The sequence below is a fragment of the Phalacrocorax carbo genome, chromosome 2 (genome assembly GCF_963921805.1).
Source record: "Phalacrocorax carbo chromosome 2, bPhaCar2.1, whole genome shotgun sequence".
NCBI lineage: Eukaryota > Metazoa > Chordata > Aves > Suliformes > Phalacrocoracidae > Phalacrocorax > Phalacrocorax carbo.
The window spans coordinates 135,417,923-135,445,650 of NC_087514.1; the positions used below are offsets into that span (position 1 = coordinate 135,417,923).

A 27,728-nucleotide genomic window follows, 5' to 3' on the forward strand; every position below is an offset into this window, starting at 1 on the left:
CCTAGCGAGGCGGAGCTGTGGGAGGAAGCCGCCATGAGGAGCGGGGCCGGGGTGGGGGCGGGCGCCGCCGGGCGGGCGGCGGGGAGAGGGTGCTGCGCTGAACTGAACTCGCCTCGCCTCGCCGGGCGGCACTGTCCTGAGTCCGCCTTACCGTTCGCGGGAGGCGGGGGGGTGCGATGGCTCCCCCCAGGAGAGGTGACCTGAGCCTGGAGGAGAAAGACTTGCTGGGAGTGATCGCCACAGGTGAGCCCGGCCCTCGCCCCTCCGCGGCGGCGGGTGGTAGTGCTGCCCCGGCGGGCTTGGGCCTGGCCCTGCCGCCTTCGCCTTCACCCTCACCCTCCTCGGCGGACGGCTGCCGCCGGCGCTCCCTCTCGGCGGAGGCTGCGCAGCGCCGGGCCGTGTCGCAGCTCCGGCCCCGCGGCTGCCCCCGAGGAGGGTTTGCTGTCACGCTGGGTGAAGGGCCGTTAGCGGTCGCGCTGCCGCCTCGGGCACTGCCGGGCCCGTGAGGCCGCCGTTCTGAGGGGTCGTGACACGGGCCCGCCGGCCTCCCGGTCCCCTTCTCCGCGGCGGGGAGAGCGGCCCTGCCCCTGCAGGATGGCGCCTCTTCCCCCGCCGGCCCTGCGTGGGGCGGGCCCGTGTCACCCGGGGAATGCCGCGGGGGTGGCGGGCCCGGTGCGGCGGGGGCGCGCCTTGCTGTGCAGGGCGGGCTGGGGGACCCGCGGCGAGGGCCCGGCTGCCAGGGAAACCCTACGTCGTCCTTATGTGTATTCGTATTAGTGACGTATGTTGACATTTATCTAATGACTTGTATTAACGTGCTTTGCAAAAAAAACCCTATTTTCTTGGGGATAATCCAGTTCTTTAGCCTGTTACAGCTTTCCCTATGTGCCGTTGCCAAACCAGGATGTCCTTGCAGACTGGATGTTCTTAAATTGACAGAATTTGAGCTTGTCCAGGGTATTGTGCACATCTTATCCCTTAGACTGGTTTATTTTGCATTTCATGTAAGCGTTGCTGTTTCACCACGTTACAATGGCACTTATGCTTATTGCAGGGGAGATTTCTGTCACATTTGCTGTAACAGCTGGATTTCATGGCCCTGTCTAAGTAGTTACACTCTAAATGGTAATTTCAAAATTGTGAGCAATGTTTGTTAGTGGAGGTAAACTAAAAACACCTGATGTGCTCCACACGATTCTAGATGTAGTTTTCAGGCAATTGGAACCCATAAAAAATTCTAAGTATATTTTTGGAGCTTCACTCTCAATTATGTTAAAATGTTCATCTGTGTCAGAGACACAAGTATAGGACAGTCAGCAATTAATTTGTTGTGGATTGGAATCAATTTGACTCATTTTAACCAGAGTTTCAGGCATTCATCTTGCAGACACTTCTGTCTAGTTTATGATCAGGGTCATGGGATAATTCATGTTCGAAGGGACCTCAGGAGGGCTGTAGGCCAACCTCCTGCTCAAAACAGGTCAGCTGTGAGGTCAAACAAGATTGCCCAGGGCTTTATCCTGTCAGGCCTTGGAAAACCTCTAGGGATGGAGGCTGCACAGTGTCTCTGGGCAGCCTGTTCTGCAGCCTTACTGGACTCACAGTGAAAATGTTTTTCCTCCTATCCAGTCTGAAGCTTCTTTTTCTTCCAACTTCTGCCTGTTGTCTCTTGGCCTCCTACCATGCACCGCTATGGACAGCCTCCAACTTTATTGGAAGGCTCCAACTTTAAGCTCTGTCCAATTCTAGAAGTCTGACTTCTATCATTTTAGTGTCTTGTTTGGAAATCCTTCGATGTTTTGTCATACAGGACCTGAACTTGTAAATGCAACTTTGCTTTGCTTTACCTGCATTAAAATTAACTTTGAAAATCACCCCTTGAAGACTTGCTGTTTCTGGTGTTTGTTCTTTTGCTGGGATGTTCTTCTCAAAACTACTCCAGGTCCTAAGAAGCTTCTCACATGTTTAAAAAGAATTTTATATATATATATATATCTGGGAGAGTAGGCTAGTTGACAGTACCCTGACTGTCAGTCAGTGTGTTTTACCGGGTCTTTATCAAGTGTGTGCAATGACTCAGGTGACTGGCTTTTTTCCCTAAAATAATTAATTTTTTTTAAATGGGTGAAGAAACCTGTTTAGGATAGTTAAACCACATCAAAAGCGTTATGAAAATATTTTTTTTTCTAGTATTTGTAATGTTTGAAAGAAAATGAGCCACAACTGACATTGCAAGAGCTGCTTTGCTGAAAATTTGCTGTAAGAGCACCTCCCTCTGATATAGTGAAGATAAACATGAAGACTGTCATTAAAATGTGGGATGTAGTGCTTATTTTTATGAAGCACGTCGCTGCTGAAAGAGCTTTGCTTATGATTGATTCGGTGATCAGAAGTTTCTGTTAATTTGCAATAAATGTATTTCCCCAAACTTAGACTCTTTGAATGTTCTTTTATTTCTGTTTGAATATCTGTTGAAGTTGCATTGACGTTACTGAATAGGCCTTCAAAGGCCTTTAAGTCATGTTCTTAGATCTGTGGCTTAACTGAAAGGATTCTTGTAGCAAATTGAAAAATACAAAGTTGTGGCCTATTTTCCCTTGCACAGGTTGGGTTTTTTTTTCATACTTTAAGTCTACTTATGCATTTGGCAATTTTTAGAAATGTCAGTGATCAAACTACCTCGGTCCTTGTTCTTTCCACCTCTATTCTGTTACCAAAAGCAAATTCCTTCCACTTTTGTGGAATGTTGCAAATTTCAAATTTAAACAGGAAAGATGTTTCATTCAGACCAGAAAACTCTTTGAAATGGGATAATTCCCTTTTGTGAGAATTTAGATAACTCTTTTAGCCATAAGATGCTCCAAAGAGGTCAAAGTACAGAACATGTTGAAATGCTCAATATCATTTTATTCATTCAGAATTGTTCTGATGCAGTTTATGAAGAGACCTATTGGTGTCCTGTTCTGGTGTGTGTGTAGATCATTAAAAAATTGATGTTTACTTCTAGTGCATGCTCTTAGACTGCTCTTTGATGTTGTGACTTCTTGCCTTTTAGCTTCTAGAACAGAACACACTTCATCCCTGAGCCCCTTCACTATGTGCAATTGATTTATTGGTGGTTAATCTGTATCCCAGGTGGTTAATCTACAAAGATTTTGATTCTAATCAGGATGGAACTGATCTTTTTCCTCTTGATTCTCAATTTATTCCATTTCTCACCCTCCTTTTTCTCTCTGTGTCTTTTTTTTTTTTTTTAATTAAAGGAAACACCGAGGAGGCTGGAAGGCTACTGGGCAGCAAGAATGTCCGTGTCAATTGCTTGGATGAGGTACAGCAAAACTGTACAAGCATTATGCTGGGTTTAGAATGGAAAATATTAGGTCTGAAGGCCTTCTTGTTGTTAAATAACATTGTTATACAGACTCCTGGAAGTAAGTCAGAGCTATTCTGAACATATTTCTATTCTGAAACTGAATAATGAATCTTTGAAGAACCCTTCCTTTTTTGTTAAGAAACTTTAAAGATTGATGTTACTTAAAGTACTACACTGTGTGTATTTTCTCTCAAGTTCCAGCATGAACTTTGTGTCTGTAAGGTAAGTTGAACACTGCAGCAAGACCTGTGGGGCTGCTCCCTCTTGTCATCTCTGCCAAACTGTAGTCCCTCTGCTTGGATAGCAGCAGGCAGTGTGGATGAAGAATACCGGTCCCCATCTCACGCTTGCATCTTATCACCCAAAGCCTTATCTTTGCAGAACCATAAACATACTCAGCGAGCAGCTAGGTCAGAAGTGGAAAACACACTGTGTTTTGCAGAGGCAGATGTGATAGACTTGTAGAAGGTGAAACCCTTAAGTGCTACCTGAAGATGGGAGGAAGTTCATGGAGAAAGGAACCTTGTGTGATGTTCATATCTGTTTACTCTTTTTCTTTTTAAAATGTTTTTCAAAGCATGCAACTTTAATATGATGTGTTACATGGAAGCAAAACTGTAACTGGCCAGCTTGCATGTTAGGTTAATGTGTAATTTATCAATTTAAATGTCAATTTGTGTTTTTTCCTAACTTTGTCATTTCATAGGATCCCTAGGAAATTCAGGCCAGAAGGGATCTCAGAAGGTCTCTAGTTCAGCCTCCCACTTAAAGAAGCTTCAGCTCCAAAGTCAGATGAGGTTGTTCGGAGCTTCGTCCTGTCTGGCGTTGTAAACCTCCAAGGATGGAGGCTGCGCAATATTTCTGAGCAACTTGTTCCACTTCCTTACTGTCTTACAGTGAAAAGGTTTCTCCCTTATGTCTGAACCTCTGTTTCAACTTATGCTCATTGACTCTTACCCTCCTGCCACCATAACTGAAGAGCTTGGCTTTGAAGTCTCAGTGATCTTCCTGTAGGCTCTGGCAGGCTGCTGTTGGTCCCACCAAAGCCCTCTCTTCTCCAGGCTGAATAAGCCCAGTTCCTGCAGCCTCTCTGCACTGCACAAGTGCTCAAGTTCCCACCATGTGTTAGTGGTACTCCACTGAACTCACTGCGGGTTATCCATGTCTTTGTTCTACTGGAAGGCCCAAATTGGACAGGGTATTGTAGATGTGCTCTCATAAATGCTGGAAGGAGGAAAATTATCACTTCATCTGCTGGTTATCTTCCTGGAATACTCTTAGCGTTTTTTATGCTACCAGCAGATCCATTTTCTGATTGTTCTTAAGGTTTAAATATTTAACTGTATTTAATTTCTAATGTATGAATTTCAACAAGCTTCTGACAAACTATTCAAACTAAGCTTTACAGTAAACTTTAGGAACACAAGACACAATATAAGCGTGTTTGCAAGTGTGCTTTATTATATGGACTTTAAAAGCCTTACTTTTAGTGTAATTGCTGAACTAGTGCTGAACAACTGCACCCTTGATGTGGTATTAGTGCAATGTACAGGATTACTGTTGAGAGGATATGGTTTATTAATAGAAACCATAACTGAGTTATGCCTCAGGCTATTGTTGAAGAAGAAATAGTATTAACAATACTTGCCTAATGCTCTCATCTGACTAAATATGCCCAAGGTGCATAAGGCTTAAAAAGTTCATGCAATGGACTTCTTGCAGCCCCCTTTTTATCCCCAAGAGTGGTGTGTAAGAACGCATATTGATCAGGAAAGGGTTCAGATGTGTTAATCCATCAGTCATCTCATGTCAACTTTTATAATTTTTCTGTTAAAAACCATTTTCCCTCCAATGTGTTACTGTAATATCTATACATAAATAGTGTGTGAAACCCAAGTTAAACGTTAGCTTCATCTGTTATCCAGCGTTGCCACAACTGGAGACTGCTTTGAATGCACGAGGTCTTATTTTCTGCTGCTGCTGCCTTAGCTGTTTATCCTGAAATACACATTATTATTTATTACTACTCATTAATATTAAGAAATGAGGAAACAGCCCTAAAAATTGAATGCTTAGATACTGAAATGGGAGCACAATTCACTTGGGAACCAAAAACTCATTTCCTTTCTTCAAGTCCTTTTACATGACAGAATCCACAGAATGAGCACAGGTTTAATGTAATTCTCTTCTATTTGTGTACAGCAAACATGCAGTCACAATTTAATAATTTCCACAGGCTGGTGAATTCACAGCACACAGAAGCAAGTCGTTACATATTGCACTTCCTGATTTTAAAAAATAAACATGTAAGATGTTCCTTTAATTTTTGGTTTGATGATATATTCTAACTGCTTAGATCTGCTTGCTTCTAGATTAAAAACTAGTGACAATTAGCAATCTTAGCTCTATGCACCTTTAGACAAGGACCATGTCACATTTTATTATCTTCCAGATGCATTGACTTACTAAGTATCTCGCCTAAATGTATGTTTCTTCAGTAACTAAGCTATAATCGTGGCTCTTTCCCGAATCCTTTCCAGTTGTTTCAGCTTCTTCCTTCAAAAGTGTAGGCGGGAGACGGACACAGTGTTTCAGCATTGCTTCTGCTGTTGTTACACATAGTTAAAAAATACAATATTGCTCCTCTAAGTCTCTCTTTTCGTGCCCACGTGCCAAGACTCACTCACCCTTCGCCTCCTCCTGTCTATCTGCAGTGCTCTACTGGGAGTAGTAGGTCCCTTGAAAGCAGAGTAAGACCCCTTCTTTATTCAAATTAGTTTCACAGATGCTTATCTTCCAGAAGGTAGTAGATATCCAGCAGATACAGTCCTGTTTTTCCCCTAGCATCTTTTCTGACCAAATCAATTTTTTAGTTGTTGTTTCTTTGAGGATTTAGGTAGTCAAAGAAAGGAAAGGCATTTAGGCTTAATCACTGTCTTTATGAAAACAAAGAAATACATAGGTCTTCCACAAAGCTTGTCTTTAACAATTTGACTTTGGCCGCTTTAAAACTTCAGGGGTGTTTCATCTCAGGTGTCCCAAAATATTAGGACAAAAAGGTGGGCAATGGAAATGGATGCAAAATAAATACAAATATATTTCCTTTAAATGCACACTGCTTAGTCTTTTTTTGTTCTATTTTAGATGGAGTGGTTGCTAATTTGGAAATGTAGTATGGAAGAAAGTGTTCAGGAATTTTCTTTCCCCTGGGAGTACAGAGCTTGTAAATAGTGTTCTGACTTCATGTTGGCAGTCTGCCGACTTTAACTCTGTCCATTTACAGGGTGTGGCTGGGATCTTTCAGACGACTACAGAAGGCAGTCTAGAGGATTTCTAGCCGTGGAAGTTTCCTCCAGTCATGTTGGTAGTTAAGGTTGCAAAGGAGCACTGTAGTACTGCAATCCCATGTTTTCTGCAGATCAAGCAGAGAGGCTTGACCTCAAAAGGCTTCACAGTTTTTCTGTATTTAAAATCATTTTAAGGTCATTTGTAAACTTCTTACATACCGAACATGTATACATATATGTACAGAATTTGGCATTAGCATTAATTTTTTCCTCTAGTTTGGTAATTTGGCTGTTCACTTGTGTGATAAAATATATCTTTTAGAAACAATCCACTTCAACATGCTAACTACAGAACTGAATACTTTCTAGGAATTACAGCAGCAGCCTGCTTACTAGTGTATGAGGTATGTGCAGCTTTACTTGTACTGATTATGTTCAGTGGACGGTTCCTCAGTTAATCTTGCTATTCCAGTATGAACTTCCTATGCTAGCAGAAAATGCCCAGATCCTTGGCCACTATTGAGGAGAGTTCTGTCTTTTGATGTTTTTATGTAGTATTTCAAAATACACAAACCAAAGAAAATTCAACAGCTATTAAGAATTATCTGGTTTCAGTTCAGGTTGCTGACTGATGTAGACTTTAACTTTTCATCACCACAGATGAACAGAAAGATCATCAGAGAACTCTAACGTGTTACATATGTGAAACCAACAGCTCAGCAGGATGACTATGAGGGAGGAGAGCTATAGCTATGATTGATGTATCTATACTTACTGAACTGTATTTTGTATTCTAATTAGTTCATACTTGGCTATAGCTAAAATTATTCGTGCATGTTTCTGTTGACTACCTTCCAAATCCAGTTTGCAGTAAGTTTAAGATAGGTAAGAGCAATTGTTTTTAAAAGCTTTAAGGGTGAAATTTATAAAGGCTTTCATCCAACGAAAATTCAATCCCATGTATTTCTAGACTAGCAGCATTCAGTACCATCTCTGCTAAAAGTCAGAGACATTTTTACAATCAAATTCCAAATACCTACCTGAACTACTCGTAATGAGTTGGTCTGATTTTTGGTAGCGCTCTTCCTTTTTATTTAGGAGAGTTGATTTTAAAGACATTCTTCAAATAGTATTACTGTGACATCTGCTCTTTTTGCATCATTTGTTTTCTTTTTAGTACCTTCTCAAATAAAAGCCAAACCTCCAGTCTATGTGTTTAGTTTGTAATTTTCTCAATCAATAGAACTGCTATAGTTGCCTGAATCTAAAGAATAAAATGAGGGACTTTTCCCATGTTAATGTGGGGCTGGGTGCCTCACTGCAAAATAAGCTGGGAAACGGAAGGGTGGATGCTTTAACAGTGTCAGCATACAAGTGTCTACAACAGTTTTTCAGGTATGGTTTTTAGAGTCTTTCTTTTCCCCCTTTTCTGGTTCTGTTTACCCAAATCACCTCTGACATAAAGTCTTGTTAGGGTGCTAGTATTCACACATGCAGTGTTGTAGCATACCCCAAATAGTTGGTGAAGGAGGTGCTCTAGTGTGACCCAGCCCACATGTGCCACATCTTGTCCAGATTTCCATGGTTGAGAAGGGTGAAGTGACCATGAGAGGTGTGAAACACTGGGAATGTTGGGCCCACTTGCATTCCCCTTTTCTCTTGAGTAACACAAGTCTACATGGCAAATTCAGTAGCAAATCATCAGCATGTTATCCACAAAACAGAATCACAGAATGGTCCCTTGTCCTGTCATTGGGCACTATTGAAAAGAGCCTAGTCCCATCATCCTGACACCTTCCCTTTAGATATTTATAGGTATTGATGAAATCCTCCCTTAGTCTTCTCTTCTCCAGGCTGAACAAACCCAAGCCTCTCAGCCTTTCCTCATAAGGGAGGTGCTCCAGTCCCCTGATCATCTCGGTAGCTCTCTGCTGGACTTGCTCAAGCAGTTCCACATCCTTAAACTCAGGGGCCCAAAACCAGACACAGTACTCCAGATGTGGTCTCACTAGGGTAGGGTAGGGTAGAGGGCGAGCTATCCCACCATGTCTCTGTGATTGCAATGAGGTCATGGCTCTGCAACCGCACACGGACCTCTAGTTCCTCCTGTTCATTCCCCATGCTGCATGCACTGGTGCACAGGCATTTCAGAGATATGCTTGAGCATGCAGGTTTCCCTGGAGGCATGTACGAAGACCCACTATAGCCATGCAAACCCTTGAGGTGGTTGGTCTGGTTGCCATCGCATGAGGCCGCTACAGCACCTTTATTACTGTTCAGGTTGTCCTGTCTTATTCCCCCATTGTGTGTGATGGCATTAGCATTGCCAGTTTGTCCCCCTTCCCCCAGGTTCCTCAGTTAAAAGCCCTCCTCACCAAGTTTGCCAGCCTCCTGCAAAAATTCCGTTCTAGATTTCCCCTTCTAGACAGGTGGAAAACAATGGCTTTTTAAAAATATACATGTATCTAGTCTGTGTTCTTACACAGTCAGCATGAGTGTTTAAGTGCTGGCAAGGTAGTCAATTTTTCTGCCAAATGTGCACAAGTCACTGGGATGCAAGGTGGTCTGTTTGGTTTTGTTTGTTTGTTTGTTTGTCCTTACTCTTGTTCCCTGGCCACCCCCCTGCTCCCCAGTTCCTCTGGTCAATGAAGGCTGAGAAACAGTGTTGCTGAAAATGTCCTCCATAGTCCTAGAAGGCAGAAGGTTGCTTTTCCAGTTTATTATCTTTTCAAATGTGTTTTTATTCATCCTGTGGAAGCACACCTCTCCCAGGTGCTGAAGAGAGACAAACTGACCTGCTGCCTTCTTCCCCCACTTCTGGTGGTGGAGTCCAACCTCGCCCTGGTTCTGGTACTCATTTGTACCTCCTGCCTCCCCACACATCCTTTTCTGCCCTTGTTAGCTGATTTAGGACCCTGACCCTGTTTTTGGGTCTTTGGGTGTTTTTTACTTCAACTGGCTCCCCACCATGGCAGCATTAGGTCAACTTAGTTCTTAGAATCCCATTCTTCAGGCTGCTTCTGGTATATTTTCAACGTCAGGAACTGGGAAGGGTGGTGTGTAATGGCTGGGCCATGAGGCATAGCCCCGTTGTGCCAGGGAGTCCTTGTTGATGAGCTGAAGAACGTGTGGTCAAGGGAGGTGCCGAGCGATTGCTGAGGTATTGCAAACTCTATTTCCTGTGTACAGTCAGATATACAGGGAATACTTACAGCCCCGCAGAAGGCGGGAGATGTTAATTTTGCTCTCTGTAAATCATGTAATGTCCCTACAAAGTAAACTAAACTGGGAATGATTCATTTTTGTCCCAGGGAATAAGGCTAGAAGACTGGATTTTTGGTCAGAAGAATGTTACATAGTAGCTTCTAGAAAATGGATTCTTCATCCTATGTACTATACTGGAACAATAAATAATATTTCATTTGTATGCTTAATATACTATCTGCTACTTTAGTCTGTTAAGTAAGTATGTTGTATTGATAATGCAAATGTCATCTGTCAGAGAACAGACTGTACTGGACCTGTCTTTGATATTTAGCCAGAGAAGAGTATTTGCAGCCATTTCAGTTTTTGCCTAGGAACAGAATACAGGATACCAAGCTTTTCCAGATAAGCTTGTGTCTAGCCTGGCCCTTTTTTTGTTTGCTGTGAATGCAAAAGGCTCGTATTAGTGTGACTTCAAATTAAATTATCTAACAACTGTCCACATGATTTCTGCTTGATATGGGTTTTTTTTGATCCAAACCACACACAGCCTGACCCTTTCAAAATTTAATCAAAAGCTTTTAAAAGAAGTTTCCCAGGAAGAGGGGATGACAAAAAAAACCCAACCAACCCCAACCCTTTCCTTTGTCCTATAATCTTCAGGCAGATTTATAGTTGAAAAAGCTGGCAATCAAGATATAACCAAACTTGAAGTAATTGTTTTCATAAAGTTCCTTCTCCAGAAAAACCTCCCTGTGTTCATATTCCCTTACAGCAGTACTTTTCTGTGGTGCTAAAGGCGGCGAATCTACACTGTAACTCCAGACTGGGATTGGCCCATAAAAATCGCTGTCAGTGTAACATAACATAACAATTTTATATATTAGGATAGAAAGTCTTTGCTTGCCTTTATAGGATCACAAATGAAACCTAGAAAAAGCAATCACAAATTCGTTTCATGTTTGTGAAGTGATCTCTTCAGGTCTTTTGTTTCTTTAATGGCAGTTTATGTTGCAATTTACCAGAATATTTTGGGTTACTAAAATGTAATACATCGATCATTTTTTATTGTTTTCAGTTAGGATGGGGAATACTGAAAATATAATACTTAAAAATTGTTATTATAATTTAACTTTCCTAATTTCCCTCACCTTTAGGATTTTTTTTGAAAATTATACCAATAAATTTAATTCAATTGGGTTTTATTCTATCATAAATTGAAACAAGAAAAATATTATGGTGCAAACTGTGAATTGCATTATTTCAGAGTATCGCATTACCATGAATTTACAGAGCTGCAGTAATGGTGTACTTGAGTGTATTCATGCACACAGCCTTAACCTGCAAAAAAAGGAGGAAAATGCCATTTTGATTTCCTTCAGGGACAAACTAAAGCACACTCCCTTCTGTTCAGTGTTGGATAATGTTCTTGGGCAATTACTGTGTCTTGGCTGATAACATGAATCCTGACTTGATTTTAAGTTAAAATAAACAGCATGTTGGAAAAGCATATAAAATTCTAAAAATGGAATGTCATGCAATTTTCTCAAACAGAAAAGTGCTCCTCCCTGCCCTTGGAGAGGGAGAGAGCCTGCACTAACCCTTGACCCTAGTTCTGAAAATGTCCCCTAGGGTTTGCCCAGGTTTGCACTTATAATCACAGCAGTGAAGCTCTAATAAAAACTCCGTGCCTCCCTTGCTGACACTAATCTTTTTTGCACTGGTGCTTATCAAAAGGCAAGGTTTGAGACTGTGTGGTTGTTGAAGTCTAGTTAGAGATGTGTTTCTTTACAAGGGCTTTCGGAGCTCTGGCTGGTGTAAGATGAGAGACACAATACCAAAAGGGTGGATAAATGGGAGAGGAGGATAGCACAATTACCAGTAATTATGACTAAAAATGAGCAAGATGGGTTTCAGAAACTGCAAATCTTTGTAATGGCAAAAACAACAAGTGCATATTCCTGATTTTCTTGTTGCTTATCATATAATGCAGGGGAGAAAAGAAATAAGTTAGGAACCTAACAAATTTTCTAAACCAAGCTTTTCCCACTGGCAGAAGCGTTAGTTGTCTTCAACACTTATGTCTTATACAAAAGGCCAATGGCCAATTGGCAGTAAACGGTTTTCATTTATTCAGTGCTGGTCTGTTTTCAAATACATAGCACAGCATAATCAGAAAAGTGACACGGAAGTGGAAAATTACTGCATGTTCATAACCATATTTTTTCATGACGATTTTGTGAGCTGCTTTGTTGTTGCTAGCTTAAATATTATGTGAGGCTTTGGTAGTTATACTGAGTATGTATGTACAAGTAAAAATTATCAGTGGTATGAAGATCAAGAGATATAACTAATTCTTTTTTGTATGCTACTTCCTTCCTCTTTCTTTTGTTAGCATGGCATGACCCCTCTAATGCATGCAGCGTACAAAGGGAAAGTAGACATGTGCAGGTTGCTCTTGCGACACGGGGCTGACGTTAACTGCAATGAACATGAGCATGGATACACTGCCTTGATGTTTGCAGGACTTTCAGGTAACTTTGTACTAAACTTAGCTCACTGATTTTTATGACACTGATGGGTACCGCTTGCCATAAATTAATTTTTTAAAGGGAAATCTTGACACTTTTCTGTTATTCAGGTTTACTATGACTTACGTGAACCATGTGAATATGTCAAGACCACTAGAATCATCAGGACAGCAGAATAGGACAGCTGCTGTTCAGGCTTGGGATCTTTTTCATATAAAAATTGACTTTGTTCAGTGTTTTGAGGCATATAGTCTGTCTGTCCTTCATTGTGTTTGTCAGATCTCAAAATTCAGTCTCCTGTGACTCTTTCCTTGTGCAGTGGGAAATGCTTTGTTTGATTATACCATGTTACACTGAAAAAGATGATGCACCAAACTGCCTTTTTTTAGGACTACAAATCAGTAGCTTTTACTAATATTTGAGGCTTGTCAAATCAATCCAGTGTTTTTCAAATTTTGCCTTTCTCCTATATTATTTTTGCAATTATCTCATGGGCTTTTAAAAATGTATTTAGTAAGTTTTAAAAACATGATTTCTCACATTAATTTTCCCTCTTTTTTTTTCATGAGAGTGCTTTTAGCTGTATATATCTTCTCATGTCTCAAGTGGTGGTTTGCAGCTTTCCTCTTGCTATTCTTTTTCCCCAGTGAAAGGAACAATTATTTCCTTAAGTGAGAAAAAGCCACTATGTAAAAAAAACTTTGTTCCTTCTGGGGAAAAGATTAGATTTGGGAATATTAGATTATTTTAACTATCTTCTTTACTAGGCCACTTACATCTTCCCAAAAAGGAGATTCTAGGGAGGTAAGATTTCTTAGGAGGTAGAGTTTAAACTCTGCCTTCTTTCATCATAAGTATAACAAAAGAAAGGTGTATGTGTGTACTTGAACCTTAACTGCATCATCAGATTGCTTTTCTGCTGAAACTTTGGTAAAAAGATTTGGGAAATTTCAGCATTGGGTGTTATCAGAGCTGCAGCAGATAGATGGGAACAAACTCTCAGAGGTTGTTAAATGACTGCAGCTATATGGAAAATGCTGGATTTTTACCATTTTCTCACAGCTGAGCTCTCAACCTGTCATCCTGGGTTTGAACACTTATGAATGTTGACTTTAAGGTCTGTTATCTGTGAGCGCGAAAGGTACATGAGCACTACTGACACAGTGCCTTTGTTTTTAAATCAGAAACTTCCATTTCCACCCACCACCCCCTTCTTTTTTTATATTCACTTTGCTGTACTTAGCATGTGCACAAAAACTGGTAAAGTAAGAATACCTTTGAAAGAAGAACCAGCATGAGCGGTGACAAGTGTCCTTATTAGTCTCTGAAGGGCACCAATTAAGTCATCTAATCTTCCCATCGAATTTTAGCTTCATTTTACTTGGTATTTAGCCCAGTCTGAACACCCAGTTCCCGCTGTGGAGAAAGGAACAATCTGTTCCCTTCTCTGTGCTCCCGCTACATAATAGTACTGGATTTGTTTTTCTTCTTAGAATAGCAAATGTTGTAGTTGAACTGTCAAACTAGATTGGTAGAATTTGCTTCTATACTGCTATCCAGAGGGACCAAGCTCTAGTGTGGTTATATGCATATGACTCCCATAAGCTCCACAGGGAGCTGAGTGTGCATTAAAGAAAGCAGAGTTATACCCTGCCTGAATTTAGTTTTTACTTTGATTTGACCTTCTGGAACCATAAATCAGGAGGCAGCATTGTGCCTTTCTCTTAATCCATTCTTAAAATAATGACATTAAGAACATTCGTTTCCTCCAGTGTTATTTTTGGTCTGTAAGAAATTCACTCCTTGTTTTTCTGCAACATAAAGAATTACTAGTTCTGGTTTGTTCTCTCTTATTCCTCATATTTCCACCACCCCTACCCCATCCCCAAATTCAGGAAACAAAGAAATCACCTGGATGATGTTAGAAGCTGGAGCAGAGACTGATGTTGTCAACTCTGTGGGAAGGACAGCAGCTCAGATGGCTGCTTTTGTGGGTAAGGTGAAAGTCTGTTATCATTTCCTAAATTCCTAAAGAAGTAAAATGTTAGAATCTGATGCTTTTTATTGGAGAAACATTATTTAATGACCTGTTCTGACCTGACAGAGTTGTTCAGCTTTTTTTCACATCTCATCCTAAAACAGAGTCAATTTGTGTTCTGTCCCCATGCTTTGTTTCGTAAAAGCACAAATGATCCTATCTAAGAGCAGATGCTGCAGTTCTCCAGGTGTGCAAGGCTTTGCAATGTCATCACTTTTCAGATAGTAAGAGGAAGCTAACAGCTGAGGTGTCTGAAGTGCAGGTACGTGCTTCTGCAGTACAAAGTGCATCATCAGAGCTTCCTCTGTAGGAAGGAACAAACAGCCCTGGGAGTCAGAACCTCTCATCTAGGCTTTGCCACGAGCATGCTGTGTGCAGTGAGTCACCTCCAGCCTGTCTCCCTCTGCATATGGAAGAGGGAGAAGTCTCAGAACCTGTTCTGAGGTAATCAGTACTTGTTCTAGTCAGGTTCAGGTCAGTAAGATGCAAGATTTGTCATTCCAGTATGCTGTGTGATCCTGGGCAAAACATGGAACCAGGCTTTTGTCTGTTGTTATGTTTCTTGCTTTTTTTGACTAAACCGTTTTTACTTCTTTACCCATTTTGACAGTGCTGGGAAATTCCTGGATTAATGTTCCCAAATATGCCACTTTTTCCTCTATTTCTAGCAAGGATGTGTGACAAAATATTACCAGAAAAAGTGGAGTCATTTTAATGACTCAGCTATTGTTGTCCAGATTACTTTCCCAACAACTAAAAATGAGGACGTGTATTTTCACTTCAACACAACCTTCTTGTATTGTTCAAGTGTCATTTAAGTGTCAGAGAATTCTCTTGCAAGTTCATTAGGTGTCCTGGATTCAAGAGCCTACCTTGCCATTTAGATTTACTTCCTTCAATAATGAGTTAGTGCAGTTTCAATTTCAATCATATCTTGTTCTGGTCTTTTAAAGAGGAGAAGATAGACATTGCTCACTTGAATTTCAAGCAGCAAAGCCTTAACTATTCACTTAATATGTCAGAGAAGTCCACTCCTATTAATTACACTTTGGATTTGGAGAGTCTTTTCCAATATGATGGTGAATTGAGTTATTAGTGAATGGGGAATGTTATCTCCAACATAATTTTGGAGAATTCTTGTTTAAAATCTCATCACGTCACCCAGGTAGAAAAAATATTTTCAGGTGTAGTGAGATACGGTACTCTGTAAAAGTCTGAACATTGGAATCCATTCCTGTTCTTTTTTATTCTCTGTCCAATCAATACTAATTCATCTGTCTGTGTGTGGGAAGTGAGGATACTTCTTCCCCTGTCATTTGTCTTACACTGTGCTCTATTAGCTTAGAACAGTCTCTTCTAAAACAGCAGAGGGTTTTAAATGCTGGAATTTGGTTGACTGTGTCTTCTACCAATTAATAGGATCAGTGCCACGATAAATCAGTCAATTTAAAGAATGTGGTCCTGAACTAGAGAAGCTAAATTTTACTTTCTCTTTAGCCAAGTAATCCATCATTTTGTCAGATGAAGAAAACAAGAAGGGGGTGTAACTTCTCTCATCTTGTTAATTTCATCACAGTCCTTTTTTTTTTTTTGTAAATTTTAAGCATGTTCTGGTCTTACAATTTCTTCTGCTTTACACTACTATCTGTTTCAGGTCTGAAAACTTAGGAGTCCCAATACGGATGTCATTAATTTTTGGAAGTACAAAGTGGAGAGAGCTTTTCCTGAGAAAACCAGTATGACACTACTAGTATAGTATAACTTTGGGGAGAAATACCTATTCTCTTAGTTTTGGCTTACCAGGGAAGGAGGATGCGGGAAGGCAATAGAGTTCTCAAAGTGAAATTTCGAGTCGTCCCCTGCTGGGAGTCAGTAGGTTACACTTACTGAATATAGAAGTTGCCCTCACTGGGTGTGAAAGAATGGCAAGAGTTGCCTGTTACCGGTGCAAAGCGTGTCATGCTAGGCTCCTGTGTGGGCAATTCTCACCTGTATCGCTTATATTAGATTTGAGTTTAGGTCTTTTTCTGGTTGTTATTTCATTTCATTGGTGATTTTTTTTCCTTATGTGCCTTCAGGTCAACATGACTGTGTGACTGTCATCAACAACTTCTTTCCACGTGAAAGGCTGGACTACTACACTAAACCACAAGGCTTAGATAAAGAACCAAAACTGCCAGTAAAATTAGCTGGGCCTCTACATAAAATTATTACTACCACTAACATGCATCCTGTTAAGGTGGAGTAATATGTAAATTGTATATGTTTGTCAGCATGGAAATTGTTTCTTTATTTCAGAAAGCATTCAACTCTTCAGAGTCTAATTGAGATCAAAAGCATTATCCGCTAATTCAGGTGCTTCTGAAAATGAGAAAGAAACAAGCTCAGTGTTTAGACATGACTCAAAAATGAAGCTATTTCAGTGTTTATGTACACCAGAATCATGAACTAGCGCCTTTAAGTGGAAAGATTCTTAATTTTTGCATCAATAATCATAAATAGCTTTCTTTTTCGGCGTCCTTTTTTTTTCCTAGCCCCACTTGAAGTGGAAACATAAAACAATTTCCTATCTTAACAAAATCTCGTTCTCTCAATGCTTGTCTCTGCATGTATCTTCCTACCTTCATCCCTGGTTCACCATAGTAACATCTGCTGCTGCTGTTTCTGAAAGCATGGGCAAGGGATGTTTATTTTTACTTTCCAGGATATTTACTGAAATTAGTGTCTCTTATGGTTTGCTCTTCCAGCGTAGGCCAGGGGAATTAATACACCTAAATTCAAAGACAGGTTCCTTGAGCTTGCCATATAAAGCCAGGAATTTGTCAACAGTTGCCAACCAGGTATCTGCAGCACATACAAACAGTAATGCACTGGTGGCAGCTAATTTAGTGAGCAGAGTATACAGTTTCCTCTAAAAATTGTTAGTTCAGTGCTTTACTAGTCTACCTGAAGTACTCCAAGATTACGTGAGGTTGATGTGTTCTGTGAGACTGCTTAAATCATACAAGTCCAGTTTATTTTAGATGTTCAAAAGGAAAGAGATTTTAGGACAGTGTATGGTAGTTTCTGTAACTGTTTCTTTTGAAATGGTTTTGATTCTTCAGGTTCTTATTCTAGAAAAATCCTTATTATTTTTGATACCAGTCTTAATTTTGAATGTTTCTTTTATGGGAACTATGAATTACAGTATACTAAATAGTTAAACTAAATGACTGAGAAAAGAAGAGGAAGACTGCATAAGGCAGAAGTAGAGGAATATTAGAAACTCCACTGAAATCTAGCTACAATGAGCTATATAACCTTTAATGCTAATGCACACGTTTAACAGTATTAGTTCTTAATTGGATTATGTTTTCTTCAATCTTTCTTGTAGATTGTGTTGATGGTAAAAGAGAACCCTCTATTGGCCGAAGTAGAAGCACTGCAGAAATGTTATAGGGTTCTGGATCTAATTTGTGAGAAATGTATGAAGCAGAAAGATATGAATGAAGTACTTGCTATGAAAATGCACTATATCAGTTGCATCCTCCAGAAATGTATTACATTCTTAAAAGAGCGGGAGGATAAGCTAGATGGATTTATCAAAAGGTACGTATTTCTAGAGAGAGATGTCAGAAGGCGTATGTATGAACCAGCTTCACAGTTATCAGTAGAAGACTGGATTGTCTTGGATAAAGGCTATGCCAAGTAAATTTTGAAATAATTCCAGTTGCAGTCACTTCAGGGTGGCACTGAGTGCCTTTTTTCTGACTGAAGTGGCATTGTCCTTTCCTGGGGTACAAAGGAAACATTCCTAGAGTTTCAGTTCACTGCTGGAACTGGTCAGAGCTTAGCAATCTCATATATGCTATGAAGCAGCAGAGAACAACATGTGGTAGAGAAAAAGGGGACTGATAGGCTTGAAAAAGATTTCTCATGTCCAATATGGATCATGAAGGAACATTTCTCATGCCATTTTGCTCCCCAGCGGTCACACAGGGTGAGATTTTTGTTTCAGAAACACTTAAGCAATTAAGAACTGCAAATCCCACTGGCTCTGGATGAGACTTGGACTCCTAAGTCACTTAGGCAGATCTTCAGAACCTTCTCAGAGTTCCAGAACCAGCTGCTTGATCTTAAGTATCAAAGTAAATGGCCTGGCTTTTAAAAGGATCACATTCCCCATAGACCTCCATGGATTTCTGCTTGATGACTGAAAATAAATTATGAAGTCAGCTTTCACATACTGAAATCAAATAGTTCATCAGTGATCCATATAAAAAAGTAGGAGCCAACCAGTTAAAGATAGAAGCATCGGGACTATAACACATTATTAAACATTAGTAAAGCAGAATTTATATTTTGGAGTAGTGTGTATTCTTCAGTGTTTATTTTTACAGTGCTCATTTTTAAACCCAACAAAGCATTTTGCTGCTTCAGTCTGATGTGGATACTGGTCTACCTGTAGGGGATTATTTTTCTCTGCATGGCTGAATTAGTAAGTAGTGGTTTCAGAGCATACATTTAGTTATTTTATATTTCATAATGATTGTACATTAGAAAAAATTCCATTTTCATTTTAAACACGTTTGAAATTGTCAAATTATTTTGAATTTTAATTCTCTAATTTGAAAGAGGACAGAGTCAGGAGGACAGACGGCAGCATGCTGTGTATTTGTTCTTGAACATTTACTACGTCATTTCTTATTTGACTTTGGTTTTAAAAACTTTAGTCTCTTAAAAGGGAGAGATAAAGATGGTTTCCCTGTGTATCAAGAGAAGCTAATTCGAGAAAGTATCCGAAAGTTTCCTTACTGTGAAGCTACATTGCTCCAGCAGCTTGTGAGAAGCATCGCTCCTGTTGAAATAGTAAGTTTTTTCCTTTCAAGAAAATACTTTCTAAACAATTGTATGGTAAATTCAGTTTAAACTAAGCCATCTTTCTGTTCCTCAGCTTCTGCAAATGGATTATATTAGGCAAAGGTTTTTAAATGTCCCTGAACTCTCTGGCAAACTGGCATTTTATTTTACGTATTGCAGGCAAATGCTCTAAAATACTTCAACTAGTAGGTTTTTTTCTGCCCATAATGAATGCTTAAATACCTCAGCTTTGAAAGAAAACTGGAACAATTTGTTTCTCTGTCAGAGCTTTCCTTTCCTACTCTGGGATGTCTTCAGCTTTTCTTTGCCAATTCGCTTTTACAAACTGTAGACTCAGACGCAGATGAAACCCATTTTGCATGCTTTTTTCACAGTGTCTAAATTCAATTTAAGATCAAGTCTTTTCCTAGATTTAATGCATCTTAGCGTACACAAGAAGTTGGTAATATATGATGGTAGAAAAAGGGAAGACATTCTGTGAAGCTCCTTTTATCACAGGGAGAGGCAAGATGATGCAGTATGGAGTAGAATGTGTACGTAAATTAGGAAATCAAAGTTACAAGTAAAAAAATCTACCTTCAGTTTTCCTCATGCATCTTTGCTAACGCTCTTCATTATAGTGCTAGTAATCAGCTCATAAATCTTACACAAGAGTTGTTATTCTTTAAGGATGTTCTCTCTGGTCTCTGAGAGCTAGATGTTACACGCACCAACACTGAGGAAGTGGAACAATTCCGTGGCATGTTTGTATTATGCTGAGTGAATTAAAAATAGCCTCCATCTTCAGTGGCTCCAGTCTGCTAAAATGTCCTGAGGCTTAATGCAATACCTACTGTTTGTCTAAGCCAGAAAAATAAACATGGTGTGAAAACATAAGCCATCCTGATGCATTAAGACTTGCTTAAGAGTAAACATTTTCCTTCCTGTCCCTTCTTTCTTAGAAGAGCTTGCAGCCTTTTCTGCCTTCTCTCTTTAAAGATATACGGTTTGTTGCACTGGATTTCTGTCCACTATGCAGAACTGGGAAGGAGGAGATGCCATAAATTTTCAGTTGTCTGGAAGACCTTGACCTGTGGCATGCACAATTACTTGGAATCAGGCGGGGCATCTCAGCATTGTTGTAGGAGTTGGGATCGTGAATATTCCATGGTAGTCTAACAGTTTAAGGATTTACATAGAGCTGGAACAACCCGGCATTTTTTTTCCTCTAATGGTTACATCATTGCCCAAAATAGTCATAATTTATTATGACTACCAGTAAAAAATGCCAAATTTTACTGCTTGTATTGCATGGGAAAGATACTGCAAATAATATCAAAATAATAAGCAAATAATTGTTTTGAAGATTCCGAGTTCTGACCATTTGGTTTGTAGTATCTGAGTGCACTGAGCACAACAGTATTTCAATGACAACCAAAATATCTTTCTGTGTGCCAGAACAGAGACTAATCTGTGAAAACCCGCTGCATATGGTCTACAAGCGGATGGCAGCGTGTAAAGAGCACTGAGTTCATTAATAGTATTATTAACAATTTGTAGAGTAAAAGATTATAATTTTTATCTGCCCTTCTACGGAAATAAAGACTGAGTACACTTTTTATACAAAAATTTATCTAACTGTGTGTTAGGTTGTGCACGTTAGTTGAAGCTCTATGATTTAGTTTTGTGTTCTTGCGGCTGTGGCTTCTCCAGTGAGGCTGCAGCTGCCCGCTTGGAAACTTGCATTGCTCGTTTTGTTTTTCTCTTGCGTGTCCCTCTTTATGGTAGTGTTGATTTCTAATCTCATTCCCACTTCTTGTCTTACCTTTCAGGGTTCTGATCCTACAGCTTTTTCAGTACTTACGCAAGCTATTACTGGGCAAGTGGGTTTTGTGGATGCTGAATTCTGTACAACTTGTGGGGGAAAGGGAGCAGACAAAAGGTGTTCAGTATGTAAAATGGTAAGAATCCATAAGTCGTTATAATGAATCACAAAAAATTATGCCACTGAGGTGCTGAGGATTTTGAATTCTTGACTATATACTCTGTAGACTTAGGAGGAATGGCATGTGTGCCTACACTGAAAATGCGCAAGCCATCTACTTCTGGGAGAGATACCTGAAATTCATAAGTAGTACTTGGATTTCCCACTGTGTATGTTTAAGACTTAAGAAGTAAAATTTCTGTATGTTTAGAGGTAACAAAACAAACTATTCTTTATAGAGTTTTATATAGGTTAGAATTGCTCCATATGACCTTACAAATTGCTTAAAAATACCATTAGGTAATATACATAGAGAGATTTAACTTGGTACACTAAGAAGTACAAGAATATTGTATATCTTTTTAGTACAAAATACATTGTGTATCTTTTTAGTACATAAAGATGAACTGATAGCTCTGGTAACTTTCAGGTGATGTACTGTGACCAGAACTGCCAGAAAATACACTGGTTTACCCACAAAAAAGTCTGCAAGACGCTGAAGGAAATTCATGAGAAACAAGAACTAGAGGCTGCCAAAGAAAAAAGGAAGCAAGAAAAAAAGCAAAAGAAAGGTTAGGATCTATAGTTTGCTTGCTGAAACTAATGCTGTGTTAACTGCACCACAAGGAACAATAGTAGCAGGTCTTAAAATCCGTAACAGCTGAGGTTGAAAGAAAAATCTTTGTTGTGATGAAACAGCATACCTGCATTTAGGCTTTCAATTTACAAATGCTATGTACTTTCTAAAATCAGTTTTTTAATGCTGGAGTTACACAGGTTTCTACAATTAAAGCATTTTGAGTTACACTGCACTGTATCAAAATTCAAATCTTTAATCAAAATCATTCAGAAGTTTCTTGCTACTCTACCTTTCATTGGAGGTGTTAGGACCAGGCGGATAATAAGAAAGCAGCCCGCTCCTTCCAGTTGCAAAGGTTAATGTAGATGTTAGTTCTCTTGTAATACTTTCTTCTTCATAGTCACAGTATCAAGTTGTGTTGTGTACTTTGAATGTGAAGAAAGAAAGCATTACTCATTAAACCATTAGTGGTGTTTTTTTCCCCTTCAATAAGCAAATAATTAATACATAATGACAGAAAAAACACTGTATCACGCACACATCCCCAACTTACTCTGATACGATGTTTCTGTAAGTGAAATAATAGGAAAATCACTTTTTCTCTTTTACAGCTTACTACATTCCCCTTCCCTTGTTTTAAGGGTTGTAGAAGTGCACTGGACAAATCTTGCAATGGTAGTACTCTTCACTTCAGCTGGACTGTAAAAACTATAGCAGGATATAAATTAGTAATAAATTAGTAATTATTGACGTTTTCAAAAGCTTCCTGTGATGATGCTGTTACAAGAGTAGCTGTTGCATGGAAGATGACTATGGGAGTTGGAGGCAGGACACTAGAAATCCCTGAATACATTGCATACCAGTACAGCAAAACATAATGAGCTGTGAGCAGTGCGATACCTCACACTGGTGACAAATACACACACATCGGTGGCCAGGTGCTGTCCTCCGCAGAGGTAGAGACAGGATCTTGATGGATCACTCTTCTCCCTCCCTTCCTAAAAAGGAAACTAACATTTCTGACGAGTTACTACTGCACTACCTACATGTTAAACTTCACTAACTTCTTCAGCTACATGGCCAACACACTGTAGACCTTATCAGGTTATGCATTGTTAGCAAGACGGTGAATTCATCCTAGCTTCAAGTCACCTCGTGAATGGTGGTGTGTCAAAGCTCTTCTTACCAACACCAGTTTTATTTCAAAAAGCCAATAATACCCCCTACAAATCCTGTACATTGGCGGGAGGGGGGAAAGAAAAAAAATCTCACAGTTGCAACTACAAGCAAAACCCCAAGAGTTTAAGAGTTTCCACTGTACATGGTGAGCATTAGGGAAGTCTGTGCTGCAGCCTGTGCTTAAGGCAGTTAGCTCCATAGCCAAATGAGACCTTGGCAGCAGGGCTTCAGCAGCCTTGTGGGTGGCTGTGACAGTGTTTTCAGCCAGCTATCAATCGTAACAGAGAATAAGAAACAAAGGTGATTTTCTGAAGATGCCAGGGCTCCCAGCTAGGCTTTCCCCTCTTTCTCTTCAGAATTGCTAGCATACAACCCCAGCTTAGCAGAATCAGGGCAAAAAAAAGTTGTGGGTTGTTTTTTTTTTCTCTGAAAACATTGCTTGAAAAGTAAAGGTGCAATAGTTGATTCAGTTCCTTGCAGTCAGGTTGTAAATTTTAGGATGACTCACTTTAACCAAAGTTCATTGTGGTCAGCTGTTCAGTAGCAAATAATTTCTTCAGTCTGTTATATGCAAAAATGCTTCCTATGTAATCATGTACATGCCTTTTTTATTTATTTATTTAAAGAAAAACAAACCCCACCTGTACACTATGTTTAACTGGCCTGCAGCCATTCTGTGAAAAGCTAACTCTAAGAACAGTGTCAATAAAGCATGTTTGAACTGAACATTAAAATAACAGTGCTCCTCTGTATATTAAAACGTTGAAATACTCTGCTCCTCTATATATTAAAAAGTATGGCAAAATTGAAGATAAATTAATGAGAGCTTTGTCTAGGGTTAGTTTCAGATCAATCTTACACCAACTTAAGCAGAACTCTGGTGTCTTCAGTCTTTTTGGATGAAGCTTGGTTAAATGCATCACTAAGTTTCCTAGTGTTTATTAAATATTGTTCAGTAAGAAAAATGTTTGCTTGCAGGTGAGCTCAGTGCTTACTGATGATGCGATTTCTCTTTTGTTTAGATGAAGTGCAACTAGTAGAGGGCTGTTCTGCAAGTGAAGAGCGGTCAGATTCTGGCCCAGATGTTACCAAAGAAGTGGATCCAAATCATGCTACTGACCGAATGGAAGAACCTGAATTTACCAAAGAGACGGAGGCACAAGCCCCGCACCCTGAAAGTCCACTGGAGAGTGAGACTGGCTTAGCTGACATTGCTCTTCAAAAAATTCAAGATTCTGAGGAGTAAGAAGAGGGTAGGAAGGGACTGAGAGTTCTGGCTGTGTCCCTGTACCTCAAGGGTCCTAAAGAATTTTTTATGCTGACCATGTCTGAGTTCTTACAGCATGGCTTGTGCAAGACTCCCTATGAAAGACAGCATGCCTCTGTTCATCGTGAGATGAAACACTGGCTAATTTCTCTATAAATACTTCAGGTTCTGTTGTAGAATGTCAAAATAGGTATTTACTCTCTGATAAAAACTAGAGTGGCATAGATCCATCTGTATGTATACCAACAGTAAGCATAATCTATGAGTATCTATGGTTTATGAGCCACTTGGTGAAAAATAAAAAGCATTTCATTTGGATTATTCATGTTTTCAGAATCTAAAATCTATTTTAATTGTAATTTAAACATGTTTTTCTGCAGGTACACAGAACTGTAGTTAAAAGTATAAAATTAAATTGTTTTTTACACCTCTTTATGAAGCTTTATCTGAAGGAATTCAGTAGCAGTTAAGTTTCTGAAGGTGCTCATCTGAATTCTCAACTTCCATGACATTACTGTAAATATTTTTGACTAGCGAGTGTGCAACAGTAGTGTCTATTTTGTGGCAGTTTTATTAAATGATACTGCTCTTTCAGATGTCTCAAGCTGGCTGTGAAATGTGCGTTTCAATAGAATTATTTCACTATTGGTTTGGTCAAAAATATTTCAAATTTATCAAAGTCTAACAAAGGGAAGACCAGAATGACTTAAAATATTTTGACTGACAACAATAATGGTTTCTAAATCTCAGCTTTCAGGTAAAGATGCCTTAGAGCACACTGAGGTGTCACTTATGAATTATTTCATAAACATAAAAGATGCTTAATGTAGTTCACGCTGAGCCTGGTCCCACTGAATTAGATGCGAAAATTCATGGGTGAATTGATACAACTGGGATTTCACTTCGGCTTTCAACTAAAGACCATGTCTAGAAGATAATGTCCCTTAACTGTGCTGTTTTCACTCAGATTTAACACTGCGTCTCATGAGATCAGTGGGAATGCCACAATCGAAAATAGTGCTTCCTGCGTAAGGATGGCAAAATTTGAGGTTCGCTAATTGTTGGATGAGTAACTCATGTTTTGAACGTGGTGATATCCTGCAACGTAGAGGAATAAGGACCATCCTCAAAATGGGAAAAATGCTATTAATTTTTTACTACTTAATATGTTGAAAGTTTTTGTTTAATATTCTGAAAAATTGTAAGAGTGAGGATACATAAATGCACCTGTGCAGGGAATGTACCTGTGTTTTAATTTCAAGGATTAATTGTGAAGAATAAAGGGAAGTTTTTTAAAAGAAGGAAGGTGTGTGGCAATTCTGTTCACTGCATCTGTTAATGCCTGTTGGGACGTACCGTGACATTCTCATTTGACACGCACGGGCCTCCTGTAGCTCAGGTGTACAAGTTTAATTTCACGACATTTGACAAGCAAGAGACACGTGCCTGGACTTTAGATATGGAGTCACAATGTAGTCACCATCCACTCTTGGATCTGGGGATGCAGAAGTGCCGCTGGTTCCCTATTGTACACGTAACATTTGGGGCTCGCGGGGCATGTTGCTCTTCAAGGTTTCTCTGAAAATGCAAGCCCTTCAGGACAAATGATTCAGGATTTTAGAAGTATGGTAAAATCCACCAGCACAAATCCTGCTTTCATTCTGCCAGCCAACCGTTTTCTTGATAAAGAAGAAAAGCCCAAGCGATAGGAGAAAGTAGGAACATTGGAAATGGGTGTGAAGTGTGGGGTCGTCGATGCAGATTATGGAGTTGCATTTGTTCTCATTCCAACTTGAAAAGGCTTCAAAGTCATTATGAGCAGAGGCTGCCGCACTCCCCTCTCTGTGCAGCAAGTCTCAGAGAGCAACTGCAATCCGAGTGAGGGTCCTGGAACGCACCAACGCTCCAGAGCTACCTCTGCCTTCCCCAGCTTGAGCTGGCGACAGCTCTTCTCGTGGAAGATCATGGTTGATAGGTCCTGCGTAAACCTGGGGTAATGACTAGTTCTGGCATAATCATGACTTGGAGGAAACACCTTGTGACATGTTACTTATAAGGTACTTAAAGTACAATGAAAATTCAAATGCAATTTACTGATTCCTTGAGCAAGGTTTTAAAGTGACAAGACAGCTGTGGCATGCAAAGCCAACAGGCACACTCTTGCACCTTCACGGGTGTGTGATTCAGAAGACTTTCCTCCCCTCTGCGAGGAAAAGTAGAATTCTCACTTCTCCAGCTGTTTGCTAGATAAAGGAACAGCAGCTGTGAATCTGTCTAGCCCGCTTCATCACAGTTCTTGCTCCTAGTTTTCTTTTAGGCTACGTGTTTTTTAATATCAACTATCTCTTCACCCTGGGAAATCTGACTGAATTAAGAATACATAAAAGCTTCTGAAACTACCTGAGCGTATCGTCTAGTGAACGAAACGTTGCGTGTTCAAATCACTTTAGATTTTTGACGCAGGTAGATTTTCAAGGTTTTTCTTCATGTAACAAAAGGGAATTCTCAGCAAAACTTGAAATTGCCTTTGTAATTCGAGTATCTCCTTGTATATAAATAGCTAACGTTACTCCTTCTTCACTAGTGGCGCTGAAACAGACTCAAACCTTTTGACAAAGCTCCAGTGGGGGAAGCACTGCCTTTTAAGTAAGGTGGATATGTTGGCAGTCAGTGATTCTACTGACTTGTGGCTTCTTGGACAACATCCAACATTTACAAACTACGAATGTGAACAGGTGGCAAACGTTACAATAAGGAGCTTCTGGGTGCCACGGTAGGGGTTTTTTTTTTGTTTAATCTATGTATTCCTGGGACACTCGTGTGCAACAGTGGGAGGGCCAAAAAATCTAAGAGGTTTTGATGGACTTTTCACCATCAAAGATTATATATGCATAAATTAACTCATTGTCTCCTCTGAGCCCATCTACATGCTCAAAAAGGTTACAAGGAGTCATGTTGAAATTCTTTATCAGTTACGCCTGTAAAATGTAGATTTTCTTTTCAAAATCTGTATTCTTTAGGGAAAATGTTAAGTTGTTAAAAAAGATTCTGTATTAAAATTCTTCACATTGAAACATTGCATTGCAGCATTCTCTGAGTAGAAAACTACAACAATTCTTCATTTGACTTTATTTTTTCTTTAATCAAAAGACGGGCAGAAAAATATTGCAGGCCAGATATACTGTGTCTCTAATTTGATCCAAAACTTTGAAATCAATGAAATATACTCTGAAATGGCATTGCTTACTACCTTAGGCTAACTCCAAGTTCCAAGTGGGATACAGTCTGCTTTCAGATAAAATCTCTTCAATTCAGCCTTTTCCATGTCTATTATGACATGTAAAATCTACAGGTTCTGGGATTATGAAATTGCTGCTATGAAATGATTACATCATAGACTACATCCGTGAGTATAGTCAGCTGTCAGAGTTCAAAAGGCTCAAGAC

The 27,728-nt window shown here is 39.7% G+C and overlaps 1 protein-coding gene across 2 annotated transcripts; it reads left to right on the top strand.

Moving 5' to 3' along the window:
• Window positions 1-32: 32 nt before the first annotated feature.
• On the top strand, window positions 33-25,583 carry ANKMY2 (ankyrin repeat and MYND domain containing 2). Of its 2 annotated transcripts, XM_064444490.1 has the most exons (11): window positions 33-243; window positions 3,264-3,328; window positions 6,983-7,064; window positions 12,260-12,398; window positions 14,291-14,389; window positions 16,512-16,672; window positions 17,807-18,021; window positions 19,146-19,281; window positions 21,105-21,233; window positions 21,687-21,828; window positions 24,038-25,583. In XM_064444490.1, the coding sequence occupies exons 2-11, from the start codon at window positions 3,303-3,305 to the stop codon at window positions 24,259-24,261; spliced, it is 1,353 nt and encodes a 450-aa protein (XP_064300560.1). In that variant the 5' UTR covers window positions 33-243; window positions 3,264-3,302; the 3' UTR covers window positions 24,262-25,583. The 2 variants fall into 2 exon arrangements, with proteins under 2 accessions (XP_064300560.1, XP_064300559.1); XM_064444489.1 differs by lacking the exon at window positions 6,983-7,064.
• Window positions 25,584-27,728: the final 2,145 nt, after the last annotated feature.